Source organism: Marmota marmota, unplaced genomic scaffold, assembly GCF_001458135.2.
Source record: "Marmota marmota marmota unplaced genomic scaffold, marMar, whole genome shotgun sequence".
Classification (NCBI taxonomy): Eukaryota; Metazoa; Chordata; class Mammalia; order Rodentia; family Sciuridae; genus Marmota; species Marmota marmota.
This window is the reverse complement of record NW_026000240.1, coordinates 25,685,152-25,695,131: the sequence shown is the minus strand read 5'-3', so window position 1 is coordinate 25,695,131 and position 9,980 is coordinate 25,685,152. Positions and strand designations below refer to the sequence as shown.

The following is a 9,980-nucleotide window of genomic DNA, read 5'->3' as shown; positions in this document are numbered from 1 at the left end:
TTTGGGGGGGGGGGGGGAGTCAATTTTGTGCTATAATGCAAACAACCAAAAGGAAGATTCTAGAAGATCTTGGCCAGAGACTTTACCCAAGAAATATTAATTTTCGTACCTCCTGAAAAGAGGAAATAAATTCATTTTTATTTTTTAATTGAAAAATAAAAGTTACATGTATTTATGCTACACAAAATTATGGGTTTTTAAAAATATTTTTTTAGTTGTAATTGGAACAATACCTTTATTATTTATTTTTTTACTATGTGGTGCTGAGCATCGAACCCAGTGCCTTGCACATGCTAGGTGAGCACTTTACTGCTGAGCCACAACTCCAGCCCCACAACGTGATGTTTTGAAATGAAGGAGGTAAATGTTTATGTGAACCTAAGAAGGGGCAGAAGTTTTAAATAGTTTGAGTTTGCAATTTGCTTTTATGAGCCAACTGGTAGCATAAATGCGTACATTGGGAAGCGGTAGTGTAGAGGATGGCAGATGCGGGAAGGGAGGAGACTATGCCAAGGACAAGTGGCCAGTGATTAGGATGTAAGTTCTGGGAACCCTCTGCTTGATTCTAGGTCTGCTACCTTCTGCCTCTAAACTAGTGTTTGGCGCACAGAAAGGAATCATCAATAAATACTTCTTGACTAAATTCATTCATGAATGTTGTGGTTTGGATGTTTTTGAGTGTGTCCCCCAAAGTTTCATGTGGTGGAAAGTTTGGTCCCCACTGTGGTGGTGTGGAGAGGTGGCGGAAGCTAGAAAGTGGGCCCTAGTGGAAGGTGGTTAGGTTATTGGGCTTATTATGTTTTATGAAGTGTCCTCCCAAAGCACCTGTGTTAATGCACAGGTGAAATGATCGGAGTTTGAGGGCTGTAACCTAATCCGTCCACTCTAGTTTAAATGGAGGGACTGGGTGGTACTGTAGGTAGGTGGGTCATGGCTGGAGGAGATGAGCCTCTGGAGGGGTGCCATGGACGGGTGTGTCTTCCCTACTGTCTCTTTCCCCTTCCCCCTCTTAGCGTCCTTGCTGCCAAGAATGGAACAGCTTCCTTCGGCCATGCCCTTCCACCATGATATTCTGCCTCACTTTCAGCCCAGAGCAATAGACTCAGCCAACTATGGACTAAGACCTTGGAAACCATAAGCCAAAATAAAATTTCCCTTCTCTAAGTTGTTCTGGTTGGGTATTTTGGTCACAGTAATGAAAAGCTGGCTAAACTAGGGGTGCTACTCTGGCAGAGATTAATACAGTTCTCATGGGACCCTGGTTAGTTCCTGAAAGGGTGAATTGTTCTAAAAAGAAGAAGCCTAGCCCCTGTGTCTCTCTGGCTTCCTGTATTACTACATGATTACCTCTGAGTGTGCTATTGCTGCCACTGTGGTGCCATTCTCCTTAAGGGCCTCACCAGAGACTAACCAGCAAGCGCAACCAGATCTTAGACTTTCAGTTTCCAAAACTGTGAGCTAAGCAAGTCTCATCTCTCTATAAGTGATCCAGTTTCAGGTATTTAGTTACAGCAACAGAAAATGGACTAATATACCAATGTCAAAATCAGGACCAGAAATCAAGTCTCTCTTTCCCCTAGTCAAGGTTCTAACAGGTCCTAGAATTAATTTTAAAGTATTAACTAGAACATGCAGCAAAACTATTAGCTGCCTACCCCAGCACCCAGCCTCTCTTGCAGCTACATTCTTGCCAGGGAGATGCAAGGGGAAGTGGTTATGGCACTCAATGGTATTTGCAGAAAGTCTTTATAAAATAAGAGGTGTACCTCTTTTCCTTTATCCTATTGCCTGAAATGCAGACATGATGGGATGGAAGCCCAGCAGGCATATGGGCCATGGTCTATAGTCCCTAAGGATGACAAGCAGAAAGATGTAAACCTGGGTCCCTGACAATCACCATCACCCTACCTGTACTGGATTGTCCAACTCCAGACTTCCTTTTCACAAAAGAAAAATTAATTTCTATGTCTTATAGCCACTGTTCTTTGGGATTATTTTATTAGAGAACAGAGGAAGCTAATCCTGAGATGCAGGTAAGACCCCCCCGCCCCAGGAGAGAGTAGAAATCAAGCAAAAGTATGGCAGTCCGGTAGTTTCCAGTGTCACATGCCCACAGTAACTTGTTGTTTGACTCTATTTGTTACCTGGCCCCAGCTTCCTGGTCACTAACCCTTCTGGGCCTTGGATCAGGTCCCTGTAGGTCCTGGGACAGTACTCACGAAAGAGATTTTCCACCAGTGTGTTGCTTCCTCGAACCACGGTCCTCCCCTCCTTGTTCATGTAGTTCCACAAATGCAGGGCATAAGAGTCATTGAAACTCAGGTCTCTGTCCCAGACTTCATAGTAACGCCTCCACTCGCGAAAAGAGATTGGGTAAAATCTCTGGGGGTGTAGGAAGGACAAGTTCAGACACCTGAGGTCACTCAGCCCTTGGAAGTCTCCAAGTTTGCACCATAATCTCAACATCCTCGTCATCAAAATAGGACCTTGGTTGCCCCAAATTCTTGAATTGTAGTGTTCAACGAAGTTTTCCATGCATCCCCACAAGAAGGGGTGGTGGGGCAGGAACCCAAACACCCCATTACTAGAGTACCGAGAGGACTGAGCAGCCAGAAAGTTCTCCTTGGGAATAGGCCTGATGGAGATGATGTCAGTATCCATGTAGACACCACCGTATTTCCAGATGATAGCCAGGCGGGATGCATCTGAGCTGACGTGGAGCCAATATGCCTGTGTACTGGCATTGATCTGTGGGAGCAGGTGCAAATCAGCCCCAAGCAGTGAGAAGAGGGAGGGGAGTCACAGTAGGAAAGCCAAGCCCAGAGGAGCAGGGAGAGGGGTACAATAAACCAGCTTCCCAAAATTGGATTTGGCCACAAGCCAAATTTTCCAAACTTCCCAAACTTACCTCCCCGAATTTTCCTTTAAGTGAAAATTTTCCTTTAAGTAAAAATTTGCAGCAATTACTATCAATGAAAAGATTTTTAGTAACTTTTAAAGATTTTCTGGAAAAAATAAACCACAGCAGTGGAAAGAGAAAGAAGAAATCCAACAGGGATTTCACAATGAAATATCTGAGTCATTCTTCAGTGTGGGTGTACATTTTAACCACATATATGAAGCAGTGAAGGAAGAATCAAAAAGCCCTCAGAATGCTCATTGGTAGACGAAGAAGAAAGAAGGGAAGGGAGGGGGACAGAAATAGGAAAAGACAATAGAATGAACCTGACATAATTTTCCTGTATTCACATATGAATACACCACCAGTATAACTCCACAATATCTACAATCACAAGAATGGGAAGTTATACTCCATGTATGTATAAGTCAAAATACTTTTTACATGATGCTGGGGATGTGGCTCAGCGGTAGAGTGCTTGCCTAGCACATTCGAGGCCCTGAGTTCGATCCTCAGCACCACAAAAAATTAAATAAATAAAGATATTGTGTCCAACTAAAAAAATAAATATAAAAAAAAAGTACTTTCTACTGGGGCTGGGGTTATAGCTCAGTAGTAGAGCACTTGCCTGGCAAGAGTGAGGCATTAGGTTCCATCCTCAGCACCATATAAAATAAATAAATAAATAAAATAAAGATATTGCGTCCATCTACAACTAAAAAATATATTTTTTAAAAAAAATGCATTCTACTGGCATGTATAACTAAAGAGAACAAATAAAAAAAATTAAAAAGAATGCTAAAAATTAATGGAGAAGAAAATAAACTAGGAAACTAGAGGGAAGGTCAATATGTATGCTGGATGAGAAATTGGTAAAAGAATCTTTAAATGTGTGTATTCATTTGCTTGTTCATTGCTTTGATAATATTCATTGAGGGTCTATTTATTATGTGCCAACCTCTGTTAGAACTGCTAAGGATACATCCCTACTGGGAGGGAATGGACAATAAATAAATACTCTGTTGGGTGTTGATAAGAACTATGAAGAGAAAAAAGCTGGGTGAGGGGGTTGTGAAAGAGAGTGGAGCTCAACATGATATCAGGTTCCCTCAGAAATGTGAATGAAGTGGGTGATGAACCATCACCATATCTGGGAGAAGAGGATTCTGGGCAGAGGGAACAGCAAGGGCCCTGGGGCAGGTGCACCCTGGCCGTGTGGCAGAGGCAGAGAAGAGAGCAGGGCAGGTGATGGGAATAGAAAGTGTAGAAACAGAGAGCAATTGATGTAGGGTGGGGTCAAGACTTTGAAGTTATTCAGATGGTTTGGAAGAAAGGAGGGATGGGATCTGAATTAATTTTCAAGGGCTCACTTTGGCTGCTGTATAGAAAAGACCATGATAAAGGGGTGAGAGATGAGCAGGGCAGAAATAAAAGAGCAAATGAGGAGGCTGTTGAAATGATCCAGGCAAGAGGTGATGGTGGCGTGGGCCTAGGTGATAACCTGGTTGGGGGGAAGAGAAATGGTTGGGTTCTGGACACATATTGCAGATAAAGCTGCTCAGGAGCGGGAGTGGGAGAGAGAGAAGCCACAGACAACTGCAAATGCGGAAAGTGAACAAAACTGAAAGTGAATTTAAAAGTGAAATTAAAAGGAATGAAAACAAATCAGCATAAATAGCAGTGTTCCCACATGGGATGCTAATATTTTGAATACAAAAACAAAATATACTTTTTTTTTTTTTTTTTTTTGGTACCAGAGATGGAATCGAGAAGCATTTAACCACTGAACCACATCCCCAGCCACTTTTTATATTTTACTTAGAGACAGGGTCTCAACACTTTTTTTTTTTTTTTTTTTAGTTGTAGATGGACACAATACCTTTATTTTGTTTATTTATTTTTTTATGTGGTGCTGAGGATCGAACCCAGTGCCTCACACATGTTAGGCGAGCACACTACCGCTACCACTGAGCCACAACCCCAGCCTCAGGGTCTCAGCACTTTTTTTCTGAACTTAAATGTGTTGATTAAATGGTTAAACAACTGGGGCTGAGATTGTGGCTCAGAGGTAGAGCGCTTGTCTACCATGTGTGAGGCACTGGTTCGATCCTCAGTACCACATTTAAAAAATAAATAAAGTGTTGTGTCAACCTATAACTTTAAAATACATGTTTGTTTGTTTTTTTTAAAAAAAGGTTAAACAACCACCTTGACTTTTGGTAAAAATAAACATTCTTTAAAATTCTGAAAAATCAAATGAAAGCAGGCCGACTAAACTTTGCAAAAATCTTCCCAAGTTGCTAAAAAATCATCACCTTGTTTATAATTGCTGAAAACCTCATAAATAATAATAGATGACATTTACCAATACCTGGTCCAAATATAGACAAATCCTCAAAGATAGGTTCTAAGATCATTCTTCTTTAAAAAATGAAAAATTAGAAGGATCAGGAAGTTTAACCATCTGTGCAAAGAGGAAGAGGTTAGATTTGAACCACGACTAGCTGACCTCAGACATCTACTCATCCAAAAGAAACAGGTTTTGATAAAAATAAGGAAGTATGATATTTTTGGTAAATTAGTGATTGTTAGTGAACAGACAATGAGACGTAGGATATCAAAAACTGTAGGGAACCAGAAGAGGAGGAAAACTGCCTTGATGTGAACATTATAGTAGTACACCCTAAGCACAAGAGCCTCAACAGGGGTTTCAGAAGGAGGTTTGATGTTCTGGCTGCTTAGATGACTGTTGCCCCCACCCCCAATCCTATGCCCACAGTAGTCATTCCTAGGCATCTTCAAAGACTAAGATTGCCCAGATAAGTGTAGCAAACCCAGTGGTCACTAGCAAGTGATAGAAAATTGAGTCCTCTCAACAGGTAGCCCCCGGTTATCCTGTGATCTTACTGGGGCAGAACATACCACAGCCTGACACCCTAAGGGTGAGACAGTATGAATGCTATAGATACACAGCCTGCTGTAGTACCCTGCAGGCTCAAGTGGAGCAGATATTTAAGAGTTTTGTATCTCACAGTCCACCTTGCTCCTAAAACCCAACACATAGTTGGAGCTCAAAGCAATGCCAGCTGTGCTCCATGTGATCAGAGATTTCCTTTTCGAAGGAGCAAAACACAATTTAGATAGTGTTAGTCTAGCCCAGGTAGGGGAGCACCCTCTAGCAGGCCCACACTGACAGCTGCAGGGAAAAAATCTGGTGTCCCCTTCACTCCCAGTGCCTGCCTCCCTGGCTTGCTGCATACCTGGCTTCTGCCCAGGGTAGTGCCACGTACTTGGCAGGAACCCTGCTGTTGCCAACTGCCAGGATCTAGCAGATAGCAACTAGGTCCGTTTTTCCACTTTCTTCTGATGGGTGCCAATTTGAAGTCACTGGGGCCAAAGATGGAACTGATCCCAAGGGCTGCTCCAGCCCTGTCCCCTACCTGCCTGGTCCCCCGGGCCCCTCCCCCTCAGGCCTATGATTTAATCCAAAGAGTGTTTCTAGTTGACTGCAATAAAATGCATGCATGCCCACTACCTACGACAGCTCACCCAGAGCCCAGGCAAATGTGGAAGAGTGAGGCAAGATTTTTCTCTCTTTTATATAGATACTGTAGTAAGCTGAATAATTGCCACCCCAAAATATCTGATCCTAATTCCTGGAAACTGTAGATGTTGCCTCATATGGGGAAAGAAGCTTTTCAGATGTGATTACCTTGAGATGGGGAGATTATTCTGGATTATCCTGATGGAGGTCTAAAAAATTACCGATGTGCTTTAACAGAAGAATAAAGGGAGGTTTTACACACAGAGAGGAAAGGGGAATTTGAAGATGGAGACAGAGCTTGGAGTAATGGTCTCCAGTCCAATGATGCTGGCAGCCACCAGATGCTGGTAAGAAATGAAGAATTAGGGCTGGGATTGTGGCTCAGCAGTAGAGCGCTCGACTAGCATGGGCAGGACCCAGGTTCGATCCTCAGCACCACATACAAATAAAGGTATTGTGTTGTGTCCATCTACACCTCTAAATAAATAAATATTAAAAAAGAAAAAACAAAAAGAAATGAAGAATTATTCTTCCCAAAGTCTCTGCAGGGAATGTGGCCCTGCCAATGCCTTGAGATCAGCCCAGTGAAGCTGATTTGGGACTTCTGCCTCCAGAATTGAAAAAAAAAAAAAAAAAATTATGTTGTCACCAAGTTTGTGATAATTTGTAATAGCACCCATTGGAAACTAACTCAAGAACCTAGATAATATCCTCCAATTTTTTGCTTGGCCCACAAAGCCTAAAAAATATTTACTGTCCTGCCATTTGTAGAAGTTTGATGATATTTGGTCAAGGACTTTGCATGGCAAGTAAATAGTGTTATTTTAATGTCAATTTTTAATTACTTTTTGTTTTTTAATTACAAAATAAGAGTACGGACTGAATTCCTTACTCCGTTGGCCCTGATTCCTTACTCCTTTGACCCATCTGTCTGGTGAGTAGTTGGAGTCATTTTGGGTGAGTTTTCTGTTGGTCCCTCCCAACACTAATTTTGTAAGTTTTCCCCCAAACACTTACTCGAATATACCATGAATACAGGGGTGTGTCTTCCAACAGCTTTTTCATATCCAAAGGGAGGAGGAAAACATTGTCCAGGGCTGAGAGGAGGGAAAAGGCTGGGTAGCTGGAGTTTGAGGGCAGCTGAGTGGAACTGTTGAGACCTTTCATAAAGAAGGCCACAGGCTGCTCTGGATAAACCCTAGCAGCAGACTCCACAGCGCAGCAGACCAGTGGGGGTGGCTCCAGTCGCTCTGAGGTCTCTACAAATACAATGCCCCGTCCATGGCTCAGGAGGGCTTCGGGGTCCTGCTGGAACTTGAAGGGCGTCAGGCAGAAGAAGCAGGAGGATCTCAGGAGGAACTGGTAGAGGAAGCCACAGGCAAACAGCAGGGTGATGGATAGGGAGAACTGGAGCTCCTTCAGCATGTCCACTGCTCTCTCCCAGCCTGCTCCTTTAACAACACCCACCATTCATTAAACATCACATTCCCAACTGGATAGAGATAGCACACAAGAATACCACTTGAGAATATCACTTAGAAACCTATACGAAAGAAATACGATCGAGTTGAGCAGTAATAAAAAGAAAACCTTGGCATAACCAAATTTGGTTTATCTTAGATTTAAGGATGATTATGCACAGGAGAATAATTAATTTGTTGGTAGAAAGAAACTATTCTTAAGAGAATAAAGAAGAAAAGCCATATAATCATTTCAGTTCAATAAACGCCAAGACTGTGATAACATTTGACATCCATTCATGATTTTTAAGAAGCATAAAAACTTTCTTCAGCAAATAAATAATGTCTACTATAACATCTAGAATATCATACTTCATACGAAACATTTGAAACATCTGTTCATATCAGGAATGGGATAAAGATATAGCCACTATGACTGTCTGTTGTGGTTCAACTTCATTCTGATAATTCCAACCAACGCAATAAAGTGAAAGAAAGGAATCTGTACTATGAATGTTAAAAGAAGCAAAAACATCACCAGTTTTAGAAAATATGATTGCAGACCTAGAAAAATCCAAGATCACTTACAGAAAAACTAATAGAACTAAGAAGAAAATTATCCAAGGAAGAAAATGGAATGTTAGAGAGTTAAATAAGTTTAAGATAAAGAGTGATCACACAGTTTGCAAGTAATGAAGTTACAACTCCCACCTGAGTCTGTCCAGCACCAAAGCCAGGCTCTGAACTGTCAAGTATCTGCCCCTCTGTAAATGTTAGCTCCAACTCCAGGAAAATGGAGATCTCAATTCTTGGGAAGTCTATTTTTTACAAACTATATAACTCTTCTACAAAATGCAAAATCAGTAAGTCAGAGCTTACCTTCTAGGCAGAAACTTGCAGTTAGCCAGTATTTGAAGTCTTAGAAATGAGGACAAGTTTTTTCCTGGTGTACTTTCTGATAAATCACCGCCCAATCTTTCAGTCAACTACCCACAGGTAAGTAAATCATTGGCAGAGGATTAAGACTAAACACAGAAGTTCCCTGGAGACTTCCCCCTTTACTAAATTGCCCCCCAAAACAGAGACCTGAGATCAATAGAGGCTTCAGAGGATTTTCAATTGACCCACACACACTAATACAGTCTGACTGTGAATCTAGGAGAGCTTTAAGGGGTTCATTTCAGGTAGAAGAAACTACCATATAATAACATAAACCTGGAGCCAACAGATCCTGCACCTGATCAGAGTAGCTTGAATCAAATTCATGGAGACTAAGGAAAGTTTCATTGCCAGGCAATCCTATAAGTTGATCTAAACTGCTTCTTTGCAAACATAGGCTTGATTAAAAGAAAAGGAAGCCCATCACCACAAAACAGCAAAGGACAAACCCCAGTAGGTATAAAGCCTGGGGGTCTTTAATGAAAATAGATCCCCCAGTATAAGTTACAGTGCCACAGAAAGGATACTTTTGCCATTGTCCCTCTTATCGGATAGAACCTCTTCTGACTCTCACAAACTCAGCTTTGTCACCCTCTACTGATGTGGCAATCTCCACATCTCCCAAGGTATTTTCACTCTCCTGTGGTCTTCTCCTCATCATTCCTGAAATGAGCACTGAATATGCTCTTTGGAGCTATCCTCTGCTCAGAGAATCACCTGCTCTCAGTCCAGAGCCTTCTCTTAGCTATGTACAGGTATCCACAATTTCCTTTGGATGCTCTGATATGAACAGTGAGGTCCCCTCCTGAGCAGACTGTGAATTCAAACATCACAGGTACTAGATTAAGCAAGTTAAAGCCGTCCCAATTGATGGCTCTGGTTTTCTCTGTGCCAACGAGCCCCCCAAACAGTTCTTGGATTTCCTTGTGACTCTTCCTTATGAAGCTGAATTTCTTCTCTGAACCTCATCAGTTCTGGACTTAGTGTGCTTTGACATCTTTCCAAAGTTCTCTGGAAAGAGAACTGAGAGAATAGATTGAGAGAATACATTGAATAGATTGGTTGCTTACTGCAAAGAGGAAGGGAGATAAGTGCTCCTGCTCCCTGTTTGGGGTAATCAGAGATCTCCATTTGTGGA

At 42.0% G+C, this 9,980-nt stretch overlaps 1 protein-coding gene across 1 annotated transcript; it reads right to left on the bottom strand.

The window, feature by feature from the left end:
• Positions 1-2,098: 2,098 nt before the first annotated feature.
• On the bottom strand, positions 2,099-7,885 carry A4gnt (alpha-1,4-N-acetylglucosaminyltransferase). The gene is made up of 2 exons (XM_015487303.2): positions 7,461-7,885; positions 2,099-2,748 (listed from the first exon to the last, which is right to left on the bottom strand). The coding sequence occupies exons 1-2, from the start codon at positions 7,866-7,868 to the stop codon at positions 2,134-2,136; spliced, it is 1,023 nt and encodes a 340-aa protein (XP_015342789.1). The 5' UTR covers positions 7,869-7,885; the 3' UTR covers positions 2,099-2,133.
• Between the last annotated feature and the right edge of the window lie 2,095 nt (positions 7,886-9,980).

What these genes read in the sequence shown, in the direction of transcription:
- A4gnt (XM_015487303.2), bottom strand. Translation starts at nt 7,868, where the DNA reads ATGCTGAAGGAGCTCCAGTTCTCCCTATCCATCACCCTGCTGTTTGCC. An exon ending in TGTATTCATGGTATATTCGA is followed by an intron (nt 2,749 to 7,460) that starts GTAAGTGTTTGG and finishes CTGCTCCCACAG; the next exon opens with ATCAATGCCAGTACACAGGC.